The sequence below is a fragment of the Peromyscus leucopus genome, unplaced genomic scaffold, assembly GCF_004664715.2.
Source record: "Peromyscus leucopus breed LL Stock unplaced genomic scaffold, UCI_PerLeu_2.1 scaffold_1259, whole genome shotgun sequence".
NCBI classification, from domain to species: Eukaryota; Metazoa; Chordata; class Mammalia; order Rodentia; family Cricetidae; genus Peromyscus; species Peromyscus leucopus.
In genome coordinates, this window is record NW_023504401.1 from 10,637 (window position 1) to 37,243 (window position 26,607).

Below are 26,607 nucleotides of genomic sequence, written 5' to 3' on the forward strand. Positions count from 1 at the left end.
TCCCGGAGTGGCTGGTGCCCAGGGATGGGGTCCGGGTTGGGCCCGGATACTCATCTCTCTATTAGGTAGTTTTTTATTTATTCATTCACACTGTGGTGTGGGACTTCCAACCTAACTGTAGTTTTTCATTTGATAGATAAAACATTTGAAGGTACTTTCATACTCATGTTCTCTTTCATAATTTGAAAAGTGGAAGTAAAAATCCTGGTTATAAAGGAGTCAGTATTACTAATTTTTTATTGTTGGCTATACACTTGATGTAAATCACATTGGTTATGTTGGTGTATATCCCTTTTATCTCTGTTGTCTTCAGGACTTTTATGATGATGTGGTGTTGGATTCTTTCCAAGTGTTTTCTTCATCTTATGAGATGATCATTTCTTTTTACTCAGTTTGATTATATTGTCAATAAATTAATTGATTTTCATATATTGAACAACCCCTGCATCGTTTTGATGAGGTACTGGATTTCATTTACAAGTATTTTGAATATTTTTGCATTGATGTTTCAAAGGGAATTTGGTCTGTAATTCTCATTATTGGTCCCTTCTGTCATCTGTATATCAAGGTAACTCTATGTCATATAATGAGTTAGGCAACGTTTCTTTTGTCTCTGTTTTATGGATCATTTGAGAAGTGTTGGTGTTAAATCTTCTTTGAAAGTCTGTTTGAATTCCCCAATAAAACTATATGATTGTGGGCTATCTTTCCCTTGAGAGACTTATAACAACTGCATCTATTTTAGTAGGACTTAGAGGATGATTTAAATTGTGTATCTGATCTTGAGTTAAGTTTGCTAAGGAGACATACTGAGAAAATTTGTACATTTATATTAGATTTTGAAATTTTTTGGAGTATAGATTTTAAAAGTATGTTCTCATGATTCACTGTATTTCATCAGTGTCTGTTGTTTGCCTCTGTTTCATTTAGCATTTATTTTTTTAATTCTATATATATTCTCTCTGTGTCTTTTAGCTAGTGTGGATAGGGATTTGCTTAACTTGTTTACTTTCTCCAAGAACCAAGTCTTGGAGTCATTGGCTCTTTGTATTGTTCACATTATTTCTATTTTATTGATTTCTGCCCTCAGTTTGAATATGTCTTTCTCTCTACCCCTCTTTGGTGACATTATTTTTGTTGTTGCTTTTCTAGAGCTATCAGGTGTGCCTTGAAGTTATTAGTGTGATTTCCTGCAGTATGTTTATGTAAGTTGTCAGTGTGTCCCACAAGTTTGTATATGCAGTGTATTCATTTTCATTGATTTCTAGGATGTCATTATTTTTTCTTTATTTCTGTCTGGACCTACTTTTCACTAGAGAGTTGTCCAGTTACCACGGTTTTGCATTAATTCCTGGTAGTCTGATATGATGCAGGAAGTTAATTCAATTTTCTATATCTGTTTCTGAGAATGTGGATAATTTTGTAAAAAATATCATTTTGCACAGAGAAGAAGGTATATTATTTTGTGTTTGGTGAAGTCTTATAAAAATACCTGTTAAATTTTGCTGAATTTAACTCCTTTGAAAATCAATCCACTTTTTAATGGGTCAGTTTAAATTGGGTACCTTAAAACCACACACATCAGAATTCATAATTAGGCCCAGTACACATAACAGGATATTTCATGCATAAATTTTATCAAAGCCAAATTTTTGTTACTACTAATACCTCCCATACAGAGAAGCAAACTATAATAACTTTATTGGTTTGAATGAACTATGCAAGAATTATGGAGACAAAGTGAGATTCTTCCAGTAAGCAATTTTTTCACAGGGTATAGTTTAGGGCTGGAGAGATGGCTTAGCTGTCAATTACAATTGGTGTTTATGAAGAGGACTCAGGTTTGATTTTCACGTCTTATTGACTGGCATGAAGCTCTCTCCAGTTCCCAGTCTCCCTAATCACTCTTCTGGTATCATTATGCATTAGTAATGCCAGTATTGCATAGATATACATGCAGACAAAATTTCCTTATGCACATAAAAGAAAAAAAGAAGGAAAGAAAAAGATAACACTATAATTCAGAGAATAACTAATACAGATGATGAAAATATAATGTATTTTTTATGGCTATAAGTTTGGACAATTTTAGACCTCTTTGTAAAATGACTCACACAAAATTATATAATAAAAATTAATAACTTGTGCATATTGATTCAATTCTATCCCTCCTTTAGGTTAGGTCTTTTCAATACCTATTCTGAGGTTTTACATAATGGAGTTGAATGAAGTTTGTAGTACATTTGCAGAATGTTGTTGAACAATCTTTCTATAAAGCCACTGTACTCATCTAAGGAAGAAGATGCAACCTGTCCACAATTCTCCATCCTTTTCTTTATTCTGCTTCCTTCTCAAAAAGCACCTGGGATGAATAAAACTGGACCCAAGAAGTGGAATGTTCAAGAGCAAGAAGAGGAAAATCAAAGTGAATGTCTTTGTCTCTGAGCCTTGGCAATGTGTATTTTGAAGTGCTATTCAGATCAGCACAATATGTGGACAAGGCTACTTGTGCATTATGGATTCTTTTTTTTTCTAGGTGGTTCCTAACTTCAGCAGGAATCCTGGACACGCTTTTCCCTGGGTTTCTGAATCTGATGTCCATGTGATTAAATTTGATTGTTAAATATATATGAGGAGAGTATAGGTAGTTTAATGATATCACTCATCATTATGGAAATTAAGACTCCTTTGACAGTGCCAAATTTGGTTCCAGGGTACCTGAAAAATCTATTTTTATTAATGGCTTTAGAAATGATGTCAGTGAATTTTGTTAGATAATCTACATTGAGACACACAGTAATGGTCAAGGGAGGACCCCCAAAGTCAGAATTCCTGGTTACTCACCAGGAATTGCATCACAAATTACCTGTTAGAGAGAAGCAGCTCCATGACAAGAGCAATTGAGTTCTACACAGCATTCACACTGGTGCCTATGCTACACCAGTGACAGTTATGGAATACCTAACCAAAGCCTTGCTTCATTGTCTTGAGAAACAATAATAAAGCCTAACTCAGAATTTTCCTGAACCCTGCTGTTCTACCACTACCCAGCTCATCACAGAACCACTGTTACATTTACATAATTACAAAAATGTTGATTTTTGTAGTTTCAAAAACATCCATACAGATCTTGTGTGCTACCTTTCAAATACCAAATAAGATCTATCACCCCTCTCAATCAGTCATTATTAAAGAGAAGATAATGTGAATATTTGATTTCTAAAACATGGTCTTCCTTCAAAAGCCTCAGTTCACATACATCAATTTCTTGTGTTGATCCATTTCTTCTGTTTTTCCTGTGATTTCAGGCATTGTTTTTCTCATTTTACCTTCCAGTACTGACAGGGAAGCAATCTTTTTGAGTATCTTATAGGCAAATAGAAACTGGGAAGTCACTCTGTGTTTAGTGTGTAAATTCTTATTATACCATTTTCAATTCATCTATTTTTGTTTTCATTCTAGAACCTGCACTGCCAGTGTGACAGTGTTCTAATGAGTACGGGATGAGGAGCCTCTTTCAGTGAATATGAATTGTAGAGGAAGATGCACAAATATAGAGCCTGTCATTTCTGTGAGTAATGATAAATCTTATATGGCATTTGAGATGAGGTAGAATGGGGGGAAGTGTTTAACAGCTCCACATCTTAAAGAAACTAATATCTAAAGTTTGGAAAGGAGTCAAGAAATTCCCTGCTAACCTATAAGCTATGCCTGCCAGAAATCCAGGTAGACAACCTGCAGACCTTCCCTTCTTCCTGATTCATCCAGATCCAACCTCCTCAAGGCTTGTCATCAGCTTAGCAGCAGAACTTCAGTGGCAGCCTTCACAGACCCACTGTTCCCATTTCCTGTGGATCCCACAGATATCCCTTTGAAACCTCCCTCTCACCACCAATTACTGTATCACAGCACCCAATTCCAGCAGGCACATATTGCTTACCCATAGGCCACACCTTCCAGAAAACAACAAAGCTTCCCATAAACCTTTTCTCTCCCTCTATTCCTACATATCCAATCGACCCAATGTCATCCACAGCAATATTGCACAACACCTCTGGTAGTCTGTTCCCTGACATAATAAATATAATGCAAACTAGCCAAGAAAATGTGTCTCCACTAGTACCTAGTAACCCTATCACTTCAGTATCTGAATATTCCAACATATCTGAAGCCTGAAAACAAGACCTTAAATAGTTTTTATGAATATAATGAAGATTCTTAAACATGAATTTATTAAATCCTTTAAAGAAATCCAGAAAAAGGATGGATAGAGAGCAGAAGCTGAATGACTCAGAGACATAGGGAAGTACAAAACCAAATTGACTAAAATAAAAAAAAAATAAATTAATTGATTCATAAACATTCTGTAGTGTTCATAGATCAATGTCTAGCCCAGTCAACACCAGAGAGGCTTCCTCTGGTAACTGCTCGAAGCCTATCCAGAAATCAGACCCACAACCAAACATTAATTGGAGCATAGGGAACCTTGAAGAAGAGGAGCAGGAAGGATTATAGGAAGCAAGGAAACCAGGAAAACATGCCCATAGAATCACCTAAGCAGAGCTTATAGGGGCTCACGACAACTGAAGCAGAAATTATGGTTGCTGCATGGGTCTGTGTTAAGTTCTCTGTATACATGCAGTAGTTATTTAGCTTGTGAAGTTTGTGGTACTCTTAATAGTGGAAGATGAGTGTCTTTGACTATGTTGTCTCCTTATGAAACACTTTTCTTCCTATTAGAGTGCCTCATCCAGCCTTGATATGAGAGACTTTTCCTAGTTTTATTGTCACTTGTTATGCTGTGTTTGCTTGATCTCCCTGGGAGGCCTGACTTTAATGAAGGGAAAGGAGAAGCAGTGGATCTAGTACAGAATGTAGGTTTGTGGTGGGTAAAACAGGATGGAGTGGAGGAAGGAAAAGCTATGGTGAGAATGTATTTAATGTGAAAATAAAAATGCTTGAAAAAGAAAACCAGGAAAACACAAATAAACACGGCAAGAAGATAAATAAAACAGTTCAAGACCTTAAAATTGAAATCAAATCAATAAAAAAGTGACCAAAAGTGAAATAATTCTGGAAATAAAAAATTAGGAAATCAAACAGCAACAATAAAACCCAGATTCACTATCATTGTGGACCATTCCAACTCAATTTTTTATGTATCTTCAGAGAAAAATATTCAGTTTCATAGGGGAAAGCACAACAAAGATACAAAATTGTTGAAATAATTATGAAAAATTAAATAAAAATTTTGGAAGTTTGACCATTCCTGATTTCAATTTGAAAAAACAAAGAGTAACAAAAACAGCATAGTACTGGAATAAAAAGAGACAATTTGATCATTGGAATCAAAGTGAAATCCTAGATATAAATTCACACACCTATGGACACATGATTATGATAATAAGAGACACAATACACATTTGAAAAAATAAGGCATTTGCAACAAATGTCTACATATAGAAGACAACCTGTATCAAGTGCCTTAATAAAACCAGATACCCTGAACCTAGTAGAAAAGAAAGTGAGAAAGAGCCTTGAGTCATTGCAATTGGAGAAGAATTTCTGAATAGAACACTATTAGCGTACACACCAAGACCAACAATTAACAAACAGAGCCTCATGAAGGTGAAAAGCTCCTTTAAGGCAAAGGACACTCTCCTTGAGACAAATCAGCAGCCTAAGGAATGGAAACAAGGCTTTTACCATCGCCACATCTGAGAGAGGACTTATATCCACAACACATGAAGAACTCAAGAGACTAGGTATCAAAAACCAATAATCCAATTTTAGAATGCAATAGTGAATTAAACCCAGAATTCACTAAAGAGAAAACTCAAATTACTGAGAAAACTTAAGGAAATGTTATTTTTGCCTTGTCTTACTGTGTATTGTTTTGTCATCTTTGGTTCTTATCTTTTGGAGTACTCTTTTTGGAAAGTTATTGGAGGCATAGTGGATGTGAGAGAGAGAGTGTGTGTGTAGTTAGGGGAGAGTTGTGTGTGACAACACCACATCGTGTTTAGTCTCACCATTGTGCTATCAAAGTCTCACATTCACTCAGACATCGAAAGAACAGAGTTTATTTCAATTATTATTGTATATTGGAGAAAGGAGAGACCTTGAACACTGGGATATTGTCTAATGCTAGGTCTTGTGGAATGAGTGGTTGATTGGAATTTTATAAGAGACAATGTGAAGAAAAACAGTATTCATGACAATTCAAGACATCATCATTAGAAGAATGGTTGAGAGTCATAAGCTAATGCATCTTGTATTGTATCCTAAGAGATGGTTCTTTACCAACACTAAAGTTGTCAGTTTCAATTAAGGAAATGTCAGTTCAGAAAGATGTTTTCTCCTTTAACTTTTGAGAGAATTTCTCTCTGGTCGTAACAAAATTATGTAGCACTTAGGGAAAAAGATGCATCCCAGAAGGCCAACACTGGAGGCCAAGATGGAGAAGACCTCCACAGCAACCATGACCTTGCCCTTTGTGCTGTGGTAGACAGGAAGAAAAGTGACCCAGACACTGCAGAACAACAGCATGCTGAAGGTCAGCAACTTGGCTTCATTGAATTTGTCAGGGAGATTCCTGGCCAAGAAAGCCACAATGAAGCTCCCAAAGGCAAGGGAGCCATGGTATCCCAAGACACAGTAGAATGCAGTAACTGAGCCCTTGTCACACACAATGATGATTTGGCCATGCTCAGAATGTGCATCAATGTCAATAGATGGAGGAGAAACTCCCAGCCAGATTGCACAGAGAATAATCTGGATGAGGGTACAGATACCAATGATATAGTTGGGAGCCCCTGAAGTCAGGTAGAACCTCATCCTTTGTCCGGGGGTTGTGACTTTGAAAGCAAGAACAACAGTAACTGTTTTGGCCAACACAGTGGAAACAGCCACAGTGAATACAACTCCAAATGTGATTTGCTGCAGGATGCATGTAGCTGCCTTGGGATGGCCAATAAAGAGCAAGGGACACAGGAAACAAAAGAGGAGTGAGATGAGCAAAGTGTAACTGAGATTGCGGTTATTGGCCTTGACAATGGGAGTGTCATGATGCTTCACAAATACCACAAGAACCACAGAAGTGAATGCAGTGAAGCACAAAGCCACTGATGTCAGAGCCATCCCCAAAGGGTCTTCATAGGTTAGAAAGATCACAGATTTGGGAATGCACTGGTTCTGGTCTCTGTTGGCATACTGCTCCTCTGGACACTTCACACACTGATCCACATCTGATGGAGAAAGGAAAGTATGATTAGTGCAGCTTAGCATATTTAGAGACAAAACATTTCAATTAAGTGTGTTGCAGAAGCAGGTCAATGTCTGTATTTTTCCTGAGGGTGTAGGTAAAAGGTATTGCTACACAGCAATGCTTCAATTTCACAATATTCATTCATTATATTTATGTGTAAGGAAACTAAACAATCCTTATGTTGTCTATATAACTGTGTGTTCATGATTCCATTTGTCATCTTAAGGAAAACACAGGTATTTTCAGCACCATTGTGGATGCTATGATAAAGTGCCATAAAGTTTTTAAGTGACAAAAACTGAAATCTTTAACCACTGTTTTGCACAGTGTATATTTTAAAGTCTTAGTATCAGGTATACATTGCCTCTGCATTTTTTCTTTCTATTTTATGAGTGCTGTCCTTATTAGAGATGGAGACTGTGTCTTCTACTGGGACAACACCTGTGATATATTTTCTAGTGTGAATTTGTCAGCCTAAACACACTGATGTAGATGAATTTCTAGTCTTATTAAACAAGAAACACAGAGCCAAGGGGTGAAAGCCATAGAGATCAGAGAAATAGTGAGAGCTGCCAGCTAACCTTAGCTCACCATGCCACTGTAGCTTCCCAAGAGAGAGCTTCTTCCTGTCTAACCTGCGGAATCATTTCCTTGCTGTTCTGCCTTCTCATTGGCTCTTAGCCCAGCTGTCTAACTTCCTTGTCACTGCCTGTCTGTACAGACCTCTAGGTATCTATGGTTGGTACTGGGATTTAGACGTGTGTTACCATGCTTGGTTGTCCCCTAGTGTGTCCTTGAGCACACAGAGACTCTGCTTGCCACGTGATTTAATTAAGTGCATGTGCTACCACTGGCTGAATTTTGTTTATGGCTGGCTATGTCCTCTGATCTTCAGGCAAACTTTATTTATTAACACACAAATGAAATATCACCACACATTGACATAGATTCAATATTAAACAGAATCAGTAGGAAACTTCAGAGTCAGCAAGAGATACCCTCGGATCAAGTTCTCAACACAAAGAAGTTTTATTTGACTCAGAGGTGAATAAGAGACAAAGGCAGGATATAGAGGATGAGGGAGAAGGGAATGGAACATGGGAGATGGGTTACAGGTATTTCGCTGAAACATAAGGAACTTCCTCTGGATAGAGAGGTGACAGGTTTACCCTTTAGGAGAATGGCAGTTCATAAATGTAAAAAAGGAATCCCATATTAGGATGAAGTGTTTAATTGGATAGTCAAGTCTATTAGGACAGCCATAGGGGGTATCGCTGTTCTGACTTCAATACTTTGATAGTCAGCCACAGGAGGAGGTAGTGGATAAATAAGGGAACAGACCTTGGTAGCTAGATTTAAGTATGTAATTGCAGCCTGTTGGTGGTTTCTCATGTCTTTAATCCTAGCACAAGGGAAGCAGAGGCAGACAGAATTCTGGTTCAAGGTCAGCCATATCTACAAAGCTAGTTCCAGGATAGCCAGGGCTACACACACACACACACACACACACACACACACACACACACACACACACACACTGTCACAAAACAAAAACAAAAACAAAAAAGTAAGTGTCTTAGGTAGTATTTCTATTGCTGTGAGGGGAAACCCTGACCTTGGCCACTCTTATAAAGTAAAACATTTAATTGGGTGTCTTATAGTTCAGAGGTTTAGTTCATTAACACCATGGTTGGTCATGGTGGCATGCAAGTAGACCTGGTGCTGTAGACGTACCTTACAATTAATTATACATGTGCTGTGGGATGTTCTGTATGTCTTGTGGGAGCCCGTTCTTGGGTTCCTCGTGGCTTTACCCAGCAGGTCTGCATAGAGGATGATTAGGACCATGGGCCTGAGTGCAGGTGTCTGAGATGGTCTGCACTTGGCTGTGCTGGGGGATGGTCTGTATGTCAAATTGCTCTGATTGGTCAATAAATAAAACCTGATTGGCCGTGGCTAGGCACAAAGTATAGGCAGGACTAACAGAGAGGAGAAATAAAAGAACAGGAAGGCAGAAGGTGACTGCCTGCCAGCCGCCCATCAGGACAAGCAGCATGTTAAAATGCCGGTAAGCCACGAGCCACATGGCAAGGTATAGATTTGTAGAAATGGATTAATTTAAGCTATTAGAACAGTTCGTAAGAAGCCTGCCACGGGCATACAGTTTGAAAGCAATATAAGTCTCTGTGTTTGCTTGGTTGGGTCTGAGCAGCTGTGGGACTGGTGGGTGACAAAGATTTGTCCTGACTGTGGGCAAGGCAGGAAAACTCTAGCTACATCCATGTTTGATCCATAGGCAACAGTAATAAACTGACTCAATTGGTGTGGCTTGAGTGTCTGAGAGTTCTAATTCTTCCTGCAGAGTGACACACTTTCTCCAAAAAGACCACCCTTTCTCCAACAAGATAACATCTACTAATAAGACCATTCCTCATAATTTTATGTGGTCAAATCACATTCAAACTTCCTCAGTAATCTAATGGTATTGAGCAAGGCAAAGGGAATAGGGGAGAAGAGTAGAGCTTGATAAAGACATGTTGCCCACTCTTCGTCTGGCTAAAGTCCCTTCAGATTCATTACGTTTTTTTTTGTGTGTGTCTTTGTGTATGAGTACAGATTTATATGTGTGTATACATATAGAATAACAAAAGAGCTCATGAATTTGAGAGTGATTCAGTTTATATGGGGTAAGTAGGAGGATGAAATGAAAGAAGAAATTTATATAATTTTGATGTTTGAAAATTCAAAAATAATTAAATATATTAAATTAATGCCCCCTTAGTTGAGTCTTCATCTGGCAGGAAGGACTCTGTACTTCTGAGGATTGTTCATAAGAAACAGCAACCTTATCACTTAAGGTAGAAACCTCATATATTTTAAGAATTGAAAACCCCTACATCCTGATTCCATCCCCCTTGGGAAGAGACAAGTACATTCCTCCTGCCCTAATTTCTATCTATGTGAGACTGAGATGCTGAAAGTGTACTCCAGTATGAAGGAGATATTTATATAACACCATGAGCAACTCAACACAAGGACATTCAAGCAAGAGTGATAGAACAGACTGTTTGTTTTAAGGAATAGGACCCCAATCATAAGCTGTATTCTTTAACCTTGCAAGATAAGGAAACTTGATTACAGTTGCTCTGAATCAGTGGATAATTGAAGAGTCATGATGTGCTTCTAGATTTTAAGTCTGCATTTAAAGACACATGTAATTAATTAATTTATTTAAGGGACTGGAAGTTGGCTCAGTTGTGAAGAGAATGTACTGCTCTTACAGAAGCCCTGAGTTAGGTCCCCAGCACCCATATCAGGTGTCTCACAGCTGGTGTAACTAACTATGGAGACACTGGATGCCACTCACATGTGCCTGCAATTGTGCACACATAACCACTCCTCTCACATACACACACATAATGAAAGAAATAATAAAATATTTTTGCTTAAGTTTTGTTGTATTTATCATTATAAATACAGATTACTCTTATATGTTTTTACATTTAAAACAATTTCACTAGACTTTGTTTAATTACTTCAGTAAATATTGTATGTGTGAGTGCATGGAGGTCAGAAGAAAACTTCTAGGAGTTGGTTAACTTTTCCTACTACAAGGGATTTAATTGCTGTGGCATATTACAGGCCATAAGTGTCCTTTACAGACTTTCATTTCATTGCATAGGATGACAGGCAATAGAAGAGAAAAACAATCCATCTGGCATATGCATGGAGCCAACTCTAAACAAATAATCATTTGACTAACAAGAGCTGTGCAGGTTTCAACAACATTTAGAAAATTGTGACTAGTTGCTTCCATAAAAAATTAAATCATATATTTGTGACATTATTAAATGGGTGAAGTATAGAAAAATATTGAACACAGGACTGACTCTGTATTTTCTATATCAGGTGCCATCTCATTTACACTTTCCTAGACTTCAAATTGCATTAATAATTTGAAAAACAGATCTCTGGGTATTGCTTAAAATTTTTTGTCTCATTCTAAACAGTTTCTGATAATTTTACAAGTAATTATTCTTGTCTCCATTAATCTTAGAGAGAACTTTCATTTGGTTCCTAGCACCCATATAACAGATTTCAGTGGTTCTGATGACCTGATCTGTTCTCCATTGACTCCTGCACATACATGGTGCCTTAAATGTATGTAGAGATACACAAACACATTCAAATTTTATAAATAAATATTATTAAAGACTCATAATTGTAATTTAATCTATCTATAATTTTAGAGGTGATAATCACACTAGGAAAGACCTTTTGTAGAATTCCTTCACGCTGTACTTTGATTATCAAACTGTTTATCTGAGAAAATGACACATGACATGAATTTTCAATTAATCAAAGCTGTATGTCATAGCAAAGGGTGTTACTTGAAGATATGCTGTTATTGATCACATTCCTATAAAAATTAACATAAGCAAGTGATGTATTTTATTTGTAGAGAGGACTTTTAAACCCTTTTAATCATCTCCATGTGGGTTAGAGAGGATGATCATTGGGAAGAATTTATCTAGCAGAAACACTCACTTGTCTCATTAGAAACTTCATTTTCTGGGCAGGGGTTACAATCAAAACAACAGACTGTCATTCCCTCCTGCCAGAATTTTCTGAATCCAGGACCACAATCAGCACTGCACACAGAGGGTGGCATCTGAGAAAAAATAGACACATGCTTTTATCAGTAGTTTTACCTATTTCTTCCATAGCTATATTAGATGAACCTGGTGAAATAAGCTTATTCTATATACAGCAAATGAATGACCATATGTTATGTACACAATAAGCTTATTTTATATATACCAAATGAGTGACCATATTTCACTTAGTATATTATATAAAACCATATTTATCAGTGTGTGAAAACATTAATATAAAGTTGAGTAGCTTCACCTTGATAGACATTCAGGAAGAAGACTAGGTTGTTTGTTGTGGGCAAACACTATGGTGCTTGCAAACAGGTTTTTCTAGTTAATTTTTGTCAACTTACCACAAAGTACATTAAAATGTCAGTCGGAACCTGAGCTAAAAGATTCCTCTTCATTGAACTAGCCTGTCAATCTATCTGCAATACATTTTATTAATTAGTATTTGATTTAGGAGTGCTCAGCCCACTGTGGGCATTGTTATCCCTAGTCAGTGCTGTATGAGAAATCAAGCAGAGCAAATCACTAAGCAGTGGTTTTCTCCCTAAGAGTCTATGCTTTATTGAATCCAGAATCTTGCCTTGTCCTCCCTTGATTGGAACTCATGAGCCTAATCAACCACACCTCTTTATTTTGTGTATAGTCAGTGTTTAATCACAATAATAGCATTGCAATCTAGAACTAGTGGACATATGAAACTGGGGAAGTAACTCCTTGTATTTCTGAATATGTACATTAACTCCAATAAAATAACACTGCAAAACATGAAAAAGAGGGTATAAGAAAAAAAAAACAGATAAGTGGCACAGCATGGTACATTTGTATTGATAAAGCACTGAGTTAATAAGAATTGAACTGAAAGGTTGTGCATTTCCTGAGGTGAAGATGCTTTACAAAAGCTGTAAGTATTGGGGGAACCTGAACAAAAGTTAGCTTATTTAACATTAATTAAAAGATTTCTTAAGGTTTAAAATAAAAAGTCGTTGTTTCATGAAAACCTTGCTTAGAGTGATCTGTATGCTGATTCAGAAATCTGCTGATTTTCGTGTCTTCACTTTGCATCCTTTCTTCAGTACTGAGTTTTGTTTTGAAACTACAGTGTCTTCTATGCACTGGGCCTTTCATAATCTCCACAATATGGTTAACTAGAAATCTTCCTTTTCTTTGTAGTTTTCTTGAAAGAGGATCTCACAATGTTGTTGGGAGACCTCAACTCCTCATATAAACTAGGTTGACATAGTTACCACAGAGATCTGTGTCTCCTTCCTTCTGAATACTGGGATTAAACTATATGCTGCCAGGAGGCACAGTTTTTCCCTTCTTTTCTGTTTGTCATGTTTACAATTTCTACAATGCTAAGATGTTAAGAAATTTTTTAAAGAAGAGTGGAAAACCAAGAAAAAGTGATAAAACAGGTGAAGAAATAAGTACAAGAATTGAAAACTGAGATAGAGGCAATAAAGAAGACATAAACTGAGGTAATGCTGGAAATCAAAAATCTGAGGATTGGAACAGGAATTATAGATGTAAGCATAACCAAAAGAATGTAAGAAATGGAAGAAAGACTCTTTGGCACTGAAGATACAATAGAGGAAATAGATTCGTCAGTCAAAGAAAACATTAAAGCCAACAAAGTCATAACACAAATCCTTCAGGAAATCTGGGAAACCATGAAAAGACCAAAACTAATAATAATATGGAAAGAAGAGGGAAAAGAATAACAGCTCAAAGGTACATAGAATATATTCAACAAAATCATAAAAGTAAACTTTCCCAACCAAAAGGATGAAATGCCTATAAAGATGCAAGAAACTCAGAGAACACCAAATAGACACGGCCCAAAATAAGTCCCATTGCCACATAATAAACAAACCACTAAATATACAGAATAGAGAAAAAAATATTAAGAGCTGAAAAGCAAAAAAAAAAAGTCAAGTAACATATAAAGACAAAACCATCAGAATAACACCCAAATTCTCAAAGGAGACTCTGCAAGCAAGAGGTCCTGAACAGAAATTATGCAGATGCAAAGAGACCATCGAAGCCAGCCCAGGTTATTATAACCAGCAAATCTCTCAACTGCCATAGACCAAGTGAAAAAGGTAATCCATGACAAAAACAGATACAAAAAAAAAATACTTATCCACAAATCCAGCCGTACAGAAAGCACTAGAAGTAAAAATCCCACCTAAAAATTTAGATTTACCCTGGAAAACACAGGAAATAGATAATCCCACACCAACAAATCCCCAAAAGGGAAAAACACAACACTACCTTCAAAAAATAACAGGAATAAACAATCACTGGTCATTAATATCCTTTAATATCAATGGACTCAATTTGCCTATAAAAAGATACAGGTTAACAGAATGGATATGAAAATAGGATCCATCCTTCTGCTGCATACAAGAAACACACCACAACTTCAAAGACAGACACTATCTCAGAGTAGAGGGCTGGGAAAAGCCCTTCCAGTCTAATGGATTAAGAAGTAAGCCGGTGTAGCTATCCTAATATCTGAAAAGACAGATTTCCAATTGAAATTATTAAAAAGAGTTTAAGAAGGACATTACATATTCATCACAGGAAAAATTCATCAATATGAGGTCTTAATTCTGAACATTTATGCCTCAAATTCAAGGGCACCCACATATGTAAAAGAAGCATTACTAAAGCTTAAATTGCACATCAAGCCCCACGCTAATAGTGGGAAACTTCAAAACTGCCATATCCCCAATGGACAGGTCTGCCATACAGAAACTTAAAGAATAAATAATGGAACTAAGAGATGTTATGACTCAAATGGACTTAATAGACATTTACAGATCATTCAAACCAAATACAGAGAATGTGCCATCTTCTCAGGACCCTATGGAATCTTCTCTAGTATGTAACCACACACTCAGTCAAAAAGCAAATCTTACAAAAATAAATGGAATAATCTCCTGTATTTTGTCAAAACACCATGTCTTAAAGTTAGAAATCAACAGAAACACAAGTTACAAAAAGCTTACAAACTCATAGAAACTGAATAATGCTCAATTGAATCACCACTGCATCAAGGAAGAAATAAAGAAATTAAAGACTTCCTAGAGATCAACAAAAATGAAGACACCACATACCCAAACTTATGAAACACTATGAAAACAGTTCTAAGAGGAAAATTCATAAGTCTAAATGCCTACATAAAGAAGTTGGAGATATCTCACACTAGTGACTTAGCAGCATACTTAAAAGCTATAGAAGCAAAAGAAACATCTATTCCAGGAGGAATAGATGCCAGGAAATAATCAAATTGATGTCTGAAATCAATAAAATAGAAATAAAGAGAACAGTACAAAGAATCAATGAAACAGAGAGTTGGTTCTTTGAGAAAATCAACAAGGTAGAAAAAACATTATGGAAACTACTAATAGACAGAGAGAGAATATCCAAATTAACAAAATAAGAAATGAAAAGGAAATATAAAATCTGAGAATGAGGAAACACAGGGAATCATCAAGTCATACTTCAAAAATCTGTACTCCACAAATTGGGAATTCTAAGAAAACTGAAAATTTTCTAGATAGGTAGCACATACCAAAATTAAATCAAGACCAGTTAAACAATTTAAATATACCTATTATCTATAAGGAAATAGAAACAGTTATTAAAAGTTTCCCAACTAATATAATACCATGGCCAGATGGTTTCAGTGCAGAATTCTACCAAGATTTCAAAGAAGAACTAATAATATTCCTCACATTTTTCCACATAATGGAAACACACAAGGAACATTGCAAAATTATTTCTAAGAGGCTACAGTTACCCTGACAGCCATGTCACACAAAGATGCAAAAGAAAGAGAATTACAGATCAATCTCCCACATGAACATTGATGCAAAAAGACTCAATAAAATACTGATAAACCATATCCAATAACATATAAAAAATCATCTACCATGATAAAGTAGACTTCATCCCAGAGATGCAGGGATTGTTCAACATACAAAAATCTATCAATGTAATCCATCATATAAACGAATTGAAATTTAAAAACACATGATCATCTCATTGGATGCTAAAAAAACATTTGACAAAACCTAACATTCCTTCATTTTAAAGTTCTTGGAGAAATCAGGAATACAAGAAATATACTTAAATATAATAAAGGCAATTTATAGCAAGCAGTAGCAAACATAAAATTTAATGGACAGAACTCAAATTGATGCCACTATATTCAGGAACAAGACAAGGCTGTACACTCTCCCCATATCTATTCAATACAGTACCCAAAGTTCTAGCAAGAGCAATAAGACAACAAAAGGATATGAAAGGCATATAAATTGGAAAGTAAGAAGTCAAACTTTATTTTCAAATGATATGTAAATAAATAGATTGAAGTAGAAAATATCCTGAGTGAGGTAACACAGACTCAGAAACACAAACATGGTATGTATTCACTCATAAGTGGATACTAGATGCACAGTAGAGGATAATCAGACTACAACCCACATCTCCATTGAAAGCAAGGACACAAGGCACAGAAGAATCACTTTGAGAAGGGGAAACAGAGATTTTCAGGAGTGGAGTGGGGATATGGAGGGGCAATTGAGAGGTGAAGATGGAGGAAGAGAACATGAGGGAATGGGAAGATATAGCTGGGGGAGTGATGGATTATGAAAGCAATATCCTGATAGAGGGAGATTTTATAGGTTAAGGGAGAAACCTGGTGCTAGGGAATTTCCCAGGAATCCACAAGGATATCCCAATATTAGACAACTAGCAATAGTGATTAGGGTTCCTGAACTGACTTATCTTGTTAATTAGATTAGTGAATACCCTAGCTGTCATAATAGAGCCTTCATCCAGTAACTGATAGAAGTAGATGCAGAGATACACAACCAACCAACACTTCGAGCTCCGGGAGTCCAGTTGAAGGAGGGAAGAGGAATTATATGAGCAAGGGGGGTCAAGGTCACAATGAGGAAATTTATAGAGACAATTCAAGCAAGCACAGAGGAACTCAGAAACGTTAGACCAACAGCTGTGGAATCTGCTTGGGGCTGGACAAGACCCTCTGCATATAGGAGACATTTGTGCAGCTGGGTCTGTTTGAGGGACCCCTGGCACTGTGATCAGGATATATCTCTGGTGCATGAGCTGGCCTTTTAAATCCTATTACCTATGGTTGTATACCTTGTTCACACTTGAGGCAGGGGTTAGGGGCTTGGTTCTACCTCTATTGAATGTACCAGACTTTGCTGTCCAACCATGGGAGAACTTACTTATTTAGCAGAGGAAATGAAGGGTTGGTAAGGGAGAGGGTTAGGCATGGATGGGGGGTACAAGAGCAGAGATGAGAGAGGGATCTGTGTTTGGTATGTAAAATGAAAAAAAAAATTGTTTTAAATTAAAAAAATTAGCTAGGCGGTATTGGTGCACCCCTTTAATCCCAGCACTTGGGAGACAAAGCCAAGCTGATCTCTGTGAGTTCGAGGCCAGCCTGGTCTACAGAGTGAGATCCAGGAAAGGCGCAAAGCTACACAGAGAAACCCTGTCTCAAAAAAACGGGGAAAAAAAGATAAAAAAAAAATAAGAGATGACCTTAATTACTGGCAGGTCTTCGTTTTCTTTCCTTCTTTCAGCCCTTGTCTTTATTTTTTGTATTGTTTTTGGAGACAAGGATTCTCTTTGTAGCCATGGTTATTTTTGAACTCAATCTGTAATAAAAAAATGATTTGCATATGTGTAATTTTCTCTTCATTTACAGTTAGCCTCAGTTTTTCAGCACTGGTGTCAGGTGTTCAGCAGAAAAAAGGAAAATCATTGTGTAGTAATCAGAGTGCCAAGAGAATTTTACTTTACTGGAAATAATATTAAACAGTGTTAACAAGCATTTTTATATTTATACTAAAAGACAGAAACAGGTTCTAGTATGATAAATATTCAATGTGTTTATGTCTGATATCTTCAAAGAATTAATAAAACATCATATCAAAAAGTAAAAAGGAGTGTCATACTAAAGGAGGCTAAAGAATAGTTCCTAATGTGATAATCTATTGCATTTCAGTAAGTTACAGGGAATCACAAATAGAAATGCTGTGTAATGGAAATCAGAACAGATAGGTCAGACCCACCTCTCTACTTCCTGTGGCCCATTCTATAACATCTTCATATAAATGTAGCTGTTGACCATGTGGAAAATATGGGATAAACTTTCCAATCTTCACCTTAAGTCCAAGACCATTTGGGAAATTCCAAATCTGGAAAATGTCATACTCTGCCTGCAGTTTTTCTTTCTGTTTCATTATCACTTTGTCCCCAACAGTATAGGTGAAGTGGGTCTTCCTAAGAATGGAGTACAGCTGAAAGACAGTCAGCAATTCTATAACAGTGTGTGTGTCATTGCTCAAAGTCAGAAAATTTATTCTGATCTCATCACAAATACAACTTTATTGAAAGTGCATAGTTGAGAAATCTCAATGAAAGCAAGTGGATTAATAAAATTATCATAATGTCCCTAGAATTGCAGTCCTCTCAGTGGAAACTACCAAACACAAATGCAGACATACATGCAGACACCAAACAGAAATATTAAATGTGCACACACACATACACACACTCATATCCATACAGAGATATAAACATAATACAGCCACATACTACTTACTCACACATACATGTGTAAGCCAAGACACACATGTGAACATACAGACACACAAAATCACACTTATGCACCCAAACAGACACACAGTAAAAGAAACCCACAAAAAAACATACACAGGCTCACACACACAAACTCACAATTTTATAGATATACACAGATACAAATGCACAGGGAGACACTGATACAAATTTAGGCTCAAATCCAAAGTCAGACAGCCACACACACAAATACACACAGATACACTGAAACACAGATATACATATGCACAAAATGCACAGGGAGACACTGATACAAATTTAGGCTCAAATCCAAAGTCAGACAGCCACACACACAAATACACACAGATACACTGAAACACAGATATATATATGCACAATCGAATCAAAAAATATACACAAATAACCACATGGGCACATATAGACATACACACTGACAAATACATACAGGAAGAGTCATAGAAAAACACACACCTACAGGAAAAACATTGATGTAAGACAAATTAACGCTATTCTACAAACAGACAGATATGCAAATAGACAGAAACACATATAAACACATCAACACAGATATATACCCAGATACACATAAACAAACACATACATCCATAAACAATGATAGCCATCCATCCACACATATGGATACACATGTATGTACTGAACAGAATCCTATCATTATTTTTTGTGTGTTTTCCAGTGCCTAGATTTGGGGCAGAATCAGTTAATAACAGAGTAGTAAATGATCCCCTACACTGATTACCACTTATTTGATGACTAACAAACAAAAGTTTATCTTCCCATCGGGAAGAGGAATACTGAGGAAAGACTCTTATGTTTCCAGTATTTGAAGAGGGGTGATGATATTCAGGTGCTCTGTAAGAAAATCACTGATTTACCTTGATAAATTCTGTATCCTACTCTGCTGCCTTTGCAACTGAGATTTATACCAACCTTTATATTTACTTTCTCAGGAGCAAAAATGTTCAGTAAGCTTATATTTGGAAAAATATTTCCTAATCAACTAGAATGTGTAATCAGAGAGACTATTAAAGACTCTGACATTGATGAAACCAAATATCATCCAATAGAAGAAACATTACCTTCAAGCAATTATATTGATGTCCTTTCACTTTTTCCATTGTCTGAAGAAGCTTCTCCTGGTAGAAATGGGCCACGATATGCACAGCATCATATATATCATAGTTGCCATCATTAAAAGCCATATCAAATGTCTGTAATCCTAGCCATTCCAATGAGGCATTGGATGAACAATTCTTCAGTGTCTTACAATTAGAAGCTGAGACTTCACAGTTAAAGTTCATCCACTCCAGGCTTGCCAGGTATTCATTTGGGGTGAGAGGGCTCAATGTCTGGAGGAAATTTTTAAAACCAGAAATCTCAGCATGATGGTGTGCAAAAGTTAGAGTCTTTTGAGATGAGTCAAGTGTAAAGTCTCTCTTACTTGTAGAGACATCCCACTGTGAGGTGGTGACCCATATTTTCTGTATACCTAGAGATTCCCACATTCTATAGCTCAAAGCTAGAGTGCTGTCTGTCTCACCATAAATGATAACAACATTTGAGGATGATGTCATGATTTGCTTATAATATGTTTCAGCTCTTGACACATATAAATGCATGTTGACAGGAATCATGTTCACAAAGGCAAAACAGATTATATTTTCTTCCATCTCTCTTCTCAAATATGAGAGAAACTGGATACCATGATCATTGTCTGAGATGGTCAGCCCAATCCAGTTCCAGCTGAAATGAATCATGAGAGAAATCATGGCCTGGGCTAGAGACGTGTCCTTGGGGGCCATCTGATACAAATAAGGAAATTGTTCATGATCACTCAGGATAGGATGGAAGGGTCCAAAGGTAAGCTGAATGACCTGAGACACAGGGAAGACCATGAGGTACCATACATTATAATAAGTTGTTAAACACACTTTTCTGCAAAGAGTTCTTAAAAAAAACCCTTACCTGTTACTTATTCTCTTATCTATACTTTAAAAAGAGAAATATGAAAGGCCCACAAAATCTCTGAATAGTACCCTTGAACTATGTAGTTTTATGTAAGTGTTAGGTCATTTTGTCCCTCACACTCTTCTTAGCATGTGGGAATGGCACCAGTAGAAACAGGAGTTCTTGCAAAACTATCACACAAAATCTCACCTGCAGAGAATGGTAGAGGTCCATTGCTTTCCCAACTACTAAAGATTCTGCCAAGTTTGGTCCTGAAAGCACCACTGAACATATGTCCAGATTTAAGCAGTCATAATTAGGTGCATTATAATGATGTTTTACAGAAGATTGAATGATATCATATGCTTTTGCCATGAACTTACAACCACCTGCTAGAAATCCAAATATTAAAGACATATTTGGTAAAATATCAGGGTTCTTGTTGACTTGATCCACTGAAAAAGCTAAGGCCAGTGCAAACTGATTGTTGTCATTTCCTCCTCTGTAAAAGGTTACAGTGATTAATAGGGACAGAGATTTACAGATAATCATGTGTAATCAATATAAGGTCTATCCTGTGCTGGATAGTATTCTCAAGTACCCCCAAAGACTGAAACATATTTTCTGTGTTTGGATGTTGGCATTATATAAGAAGATGGAAGCTTACACAACATTTAAATGTTCATCATACTACAGTTTCTATAATTAAATGAGCCATCAGCCTCTTCCATAGACAGTCTTTTGCATCTCTGGCTTTTGAGTGTTTTCTCAAAATGCTCAATGTTTAATCAAAGAGTAAACCTGATCATGATTTCATTTTTTAATTATTGAGAAATATAAAAAACACACATGATGTGTGAGCCATTGAGTTTATGGTTTTTTTATGAAATTAACTGAATAGGGTAAGGCAATCATGAATGTCAGATCTATGCACACTATTCTGGGCAACATTTGGCTGTTAATTATAATACTTTATCATCAGTGGGCAATATAACTAGCATATGTGATCCTGATCATCTTATCTTTTTTCTTTCTGGTTTACCTATTGTGGCCATAAAATCTTTTTTAAGGATTTATTTTTTAAATAAAATCAAATATCAGAGACAGATTTGGTAAACATGTATATCTGTATTCACCTGTGAATATGCATAATGTTAAAGCTCAGTTAATCCATAATTAGGGAATGGATTCCAATTGTAGACTAAACTGACCTCAATGCACAGGGATACACTTCCTTTAGGTCATGAGTGCAGAGATTAAGGGTATGTACTACCTCTTTAGTATTGTTCACTTATTTTATGTTTACACTGGCATGTCACATATTTACATTGGGTTTATCTGACCAAGATAATTTTTCTTGTAGAAAACATTGTTTGAATACCTCCTCAGTTACATTAACACAAGAATAGCATCCTACTAAATTTGTATGTGCCAGTATTACATGTTGGTAAAATAGAAGAGTCTAAAATGTAAAATGTATGAAAAAAGTTTATGGAGTTTTATGTTAAAAAAGTGGGTGATGAGTCAGTTGGAAGAAAATGATACCAGTTTGTGTTTATGTCTATGAGATGAATAATAATTTCTCTTTCTTCCTAGTCATTTCATGTCATCTAACTAATAAAGATCAAATATACACAAAATCAAAATATAGATAGTCTAGCAATTGATAAAATAAGCAGATATAATGAATAAAATTAAAGGAAAACAAAAGTGGTGAATGTGATGTAAGTGTCAGAGAATAAACAGATTAGACATATAGAGAAAGGAGAAACACACTTCTTAAATAACAGTAAATGTGAGCTAGTGGGCAACACTTATTAAAAATTGTTGCCAATTATCACATTACAATTGTCTCTCAGGCAAGTGACTACTGAAGTAAGCAGTCACCAGTTTTAGGGACAGCCACAGTTCTCAATGAGTGCAAACATACCATTTACAGTCCATACAATCCTTCTTTGTTCTAAAGAAAGTGAATAAATGGACTTTGAAATTAAAGGCCAGTGATTATACATGCATACAGTAAAGTGTGGAGATAGAGGAACACATATGATGTTCTAAGTAGACAGGTTTCCTACTTCCATCCTTGATGTATCTTTAGAAGGCACAGTGTAAGTACATGCAGGTCATCTGAGAGAGTAAATGAATATCTATGTGAAAATTTTCTGCAGCTAGTGTGCCAAAATATTATTTGTCCTAGCAATGTGTTAAAAACTACACATTGATGGCATATCCATCGGCTGACTCTACTCTATGGCCATTTTTTGTACCCACTTAGGGTGACATTCATTTAATTAGAATTTTTTTTTTGATGAGACATCACCAGATATTGTGATATGGAAAATGTGATGAGGCAGACCATATATGATGCAACAATGTATGGTCCTTTCTTTTCTCAGCTTCCAGGTTTGGAAGTTAGAGGGTAACTGGGGGGAAAACAAAACACTCTCTGGACAAATTAAAAGTAGAAAAATGGCATTGACTTTCTAAAAGAATTTGGAGATGATTTTTGATGTGCGGGTTGGGAGAACAAGGCAGAAGTTTCAAGGCATTGCTTTGATCCTCATCCTCTGACCCCTCATGAAATATCCCTGATGACATTTATGTAGAAAGCATAAGGCACTTACCTTACTTTGAAAGGTTGTATGAACTCTGTTATCTCCACTGGCCCATGTACTGCATCAAGTATGAAGGCACATGACTGAAATATTCCATCCTTGTCTTCACTCTGCTTCATTGTCCAAAAGCAACTAGGATGAATGGAACTTGACATGTGAAGTGGGATGTTCAGGAGCAAGAAGAATAAAATCAAAGTGAACATATTTTTCTGCTCTAACCCTGGGAAATTTGGATTGTGACGTGCCATGCTGATCAGAATATCAAATGGGCACCCAGATATCTCCACATGCTTTTATTTCTGTGGCTAATAAGAGACCACTTGTGATTTCATAATTCATTTTCTTTTTTTGCAGTTGTTTCCTCACCCATTGAGAATACTTTTAAACTCTCTTCCCTGGGGCTCTTCATCTGATGTCCACAGTCTACAACATTCAATTTGGATGATAAATATATAAGATGATAATTCAGCTAGTCTTATGACATCATTTATCTTTTTGGATAGTAAAGCCCCAGGGAAGATGACATTTTGGGAAAGTTTGGTGCCATGACTGCCTCAGCAATTTGTTAGTGTTAACAGCTTTAGAAATGATGTCAGTGTATTTTGTTAGATTATCCACAGTGAGAAATGCATTAATGGTTCAGGGGGACTCACAAATTAACAATTCACAGTTTCACCCTGGAATTGTATCACAAAGTCCATGTCATGGAAAAGCAGCTTCATGTTTAGATTATCTGAGTTACACACAGCATTTAGAGTGTGGCCTACTTTATACCAGTATCAGTTACAGAATATCTAACCAAAGCCTGTGATGCCCTTGTCTTGAAAACCAATAATCAGTACAAATTGTTTAATTTTCTGAATCCTGCTGTTCCAAAACTATTCAACTCATCAAAGAACCACAGTTCATTTACAAATTAAATGTTGATTTTTTTAAATATTCAAAGAGCTCAGAAAGAACACCTAACCTGTATGCTTCATTTCATACACTATATAAGTCCTATCATTCCTCCTCACAACCAATCATTATTCATGAGAAGATACATTGAATATTTGATTTCTAAACCAAGATTCCCCTCCATGATTCAGTCTAACAGATCAATACCATGTGTTGACTGATTTCTTCTTGTTTATCTGTGTTTTTTAATGTGGTTTTTATTGGGTATGTTAGAAGCAAGCAGAAACTGGGAAGTGACCCTGTGTTTTATGTATAAATTTTTCTCATACAATTTTCCTACTCATCTACTTCACTTGCATTCTGGAACCTGCACTGCCCCTGTGATAATGTTCGTTTGAGTATGGGATAGAGAGCCTCTCTCAGTGGATATGAACTGCAGAGAATGTAAGAAAAATATAGGGTAAGTCTTTGCTGTTTGTTGTGATTTATTATCTGAGATGAAGCAAACAGGACTACTGTTCTCTTCTCCATCTTATTGCACATTCAATACTAAACATTTAAAATGTTCATGACTCCTTGTTTTGTGCAAGTTGCTGTCCCTAATACCAGAGAAGGACACAACTAGTGCTGTGTTATTTTTTATTCTTTGCAGTTCTCAAATACTGATATTATATTCATAAAAATTCTCTTTCTTCCTCCTGCTTACACCCATAAAAACACAATCACACTCAAATTCCTGAGTTTACACAAATGTAAACATATACAAATACATACACCTTACCAATTCGACTTAGAGTTGTTTTATTTCAATGTATTTGGGCTGGAAAATTTGAATTAGAAAATATATCAGAGATCTGATCCCAATATAGAAACAGTCTTTATATCTCATAGAGGCAACATTCCTAAAAGAGACAAAGACCTCAGGAGACACTGAATGCATGTGATCTGTGATTTAAAAATGCATTCAGCAAAACTATGGTTAATGAATATATCTTCTATGAATTCACCAATATAAATCCTTTCATCATTGCCTCCAAAATACACTACAAAATCTGTGTTTCCTGAAAACACAACCAATGATCTATCTCATCAATAACCTTAAATGAACATAAAATGATTCTTTGGTTTTGTTCCACATATAAAAATAAACATTATGAAAAGGAAGCATTACTATGCAGCAATATTTTTTAAATACATCCTCAACAGCAAAATTCGAATATTTCAGTGCTTCTTCAACACACTTAATGGAAATATTCTGAAAATATCAATGCTAAATCTGTACTAATCATACTTTCTTTTCTTCATGAGTTGTGGATCAGTGTGTGAAGTGTCCAGAGGACCAGTATGTCAACACAGAGTGGAACCAATGCAACCATAAACTTATGATCATGATGAACTATGAAGACCACCTGGGGATGGCTCTTGCCGTAATGGCCTTGTAGTTTCTATGCTTCCGCAACTCTGGTTCTGGGGGCCTTTTTCAAGCACAACAACACCTCCGATGTGAAGGCCAACAACCAGAAACTCAGTTACATCTTCCTTATCTCACTCATTTTTGTTTCTTGTGCTCCTTGCTCTTCATTGGCCATCCCAACTCAGCTACATGCACCCTGCATAAAATCACATTTGGAGTTGTAGTCATTGTGCATGTTTCCACTGTGTTGGCCAAAACTGTGACTGTGTTGACGGCTTTAATAATCACAGCCTCTGGAATAACTATAAGGTACTTTCTGTTTCAGGGCCACTAACTACATCATTGCCATATGTACTCGGATCCAAGCTATTTTCTGTGCAGTCTTGTGAGGAGCTTATCCTTCTTCTGTTGATATCAATACACATCTGATTATGGCTACATCATCATTGTGTGCATCAAGTGTTCAGTCACTGGCTTACACTGTGTCCTTGAGTATGTGGCCTGCCTGGCTCTGGGGAGATTCACTGTGGTTTTCTTGTCCAGGAATCTGCCTAACACATTCAATGAAAACAAGTTCTTGACATTCAGCATGCTATTGTTCTGCAGTGTCTGGGTCAATTTTCTACCTTTGTACCATAGTACCAAGGGCAAGATCATTGTGGCTTTGGAGATTTTCTCCTTCTTCCACTGAAGGCCTGCTTGGATGCATCTTTATCCCCAAGTGCTGCACAATTTTGTTATGAATAGACAGACATTGTTTTCAAAAGATCACAGAGAAATCATCTTCCTGAACTCATATTTAATAAATTCTCACTGGCAAATATATAGTTGGTTCATAGCCAAAATATACTGGTTTACATTGCAAGTCCTATCTCTTATAAAATGACTTTCACTATTTTCTCTATTGATGTTGCCTAGCAATATCATGTCTAGTATTGTTTCCTATATTGTCTCTTATAACCTACTCAGCCTTACATTTCCTAAGACCTAGCCATTGGGCAATAGTACAGAGTGGAATAATCTTCTCTGCTCTAAAATGCAGAAGTGCTCAACATAATTTCAAACTTCTTCTTTAATATCAGACTGAACACTTGATTTTGATACAGTTGAGGAGTGAGAGAAAAAGGATATTTGTGA

General features: G+C 36.4%; 1 protein-coding gene across 1 annotated transcript; it reads right to left on the reverse strand.

Moving 5' to 3' along the window:
• Positions 1-6,363: 6,363 nt before the first annotated feature.
• LOC114687592 (vomeronasal type-2 receptor 116-like) lies at positions 6,364-23,362 on the reverse strand. The gene is made up of 6 exons (XM_028862197.1): positions 23,169-23,362; positions 20,755-21,046; positions 19,677-20,471; positions 18,051-18,278; positions 11,816-11,939; positions 6,364-7,247 (listed from the first exon to the last, which is right to left on the reverse strand). Exons 1-6 carry the CDS (start codon positions 23,360-23,362, stop codon positions 6,364-6,366), a joined length of 2,517 nt encoding a protein of 838 aa, XP_028718030.1.
• Between the last annotated feature and the right edge of the window lie 3,245 nt (positions 23,363-26,607).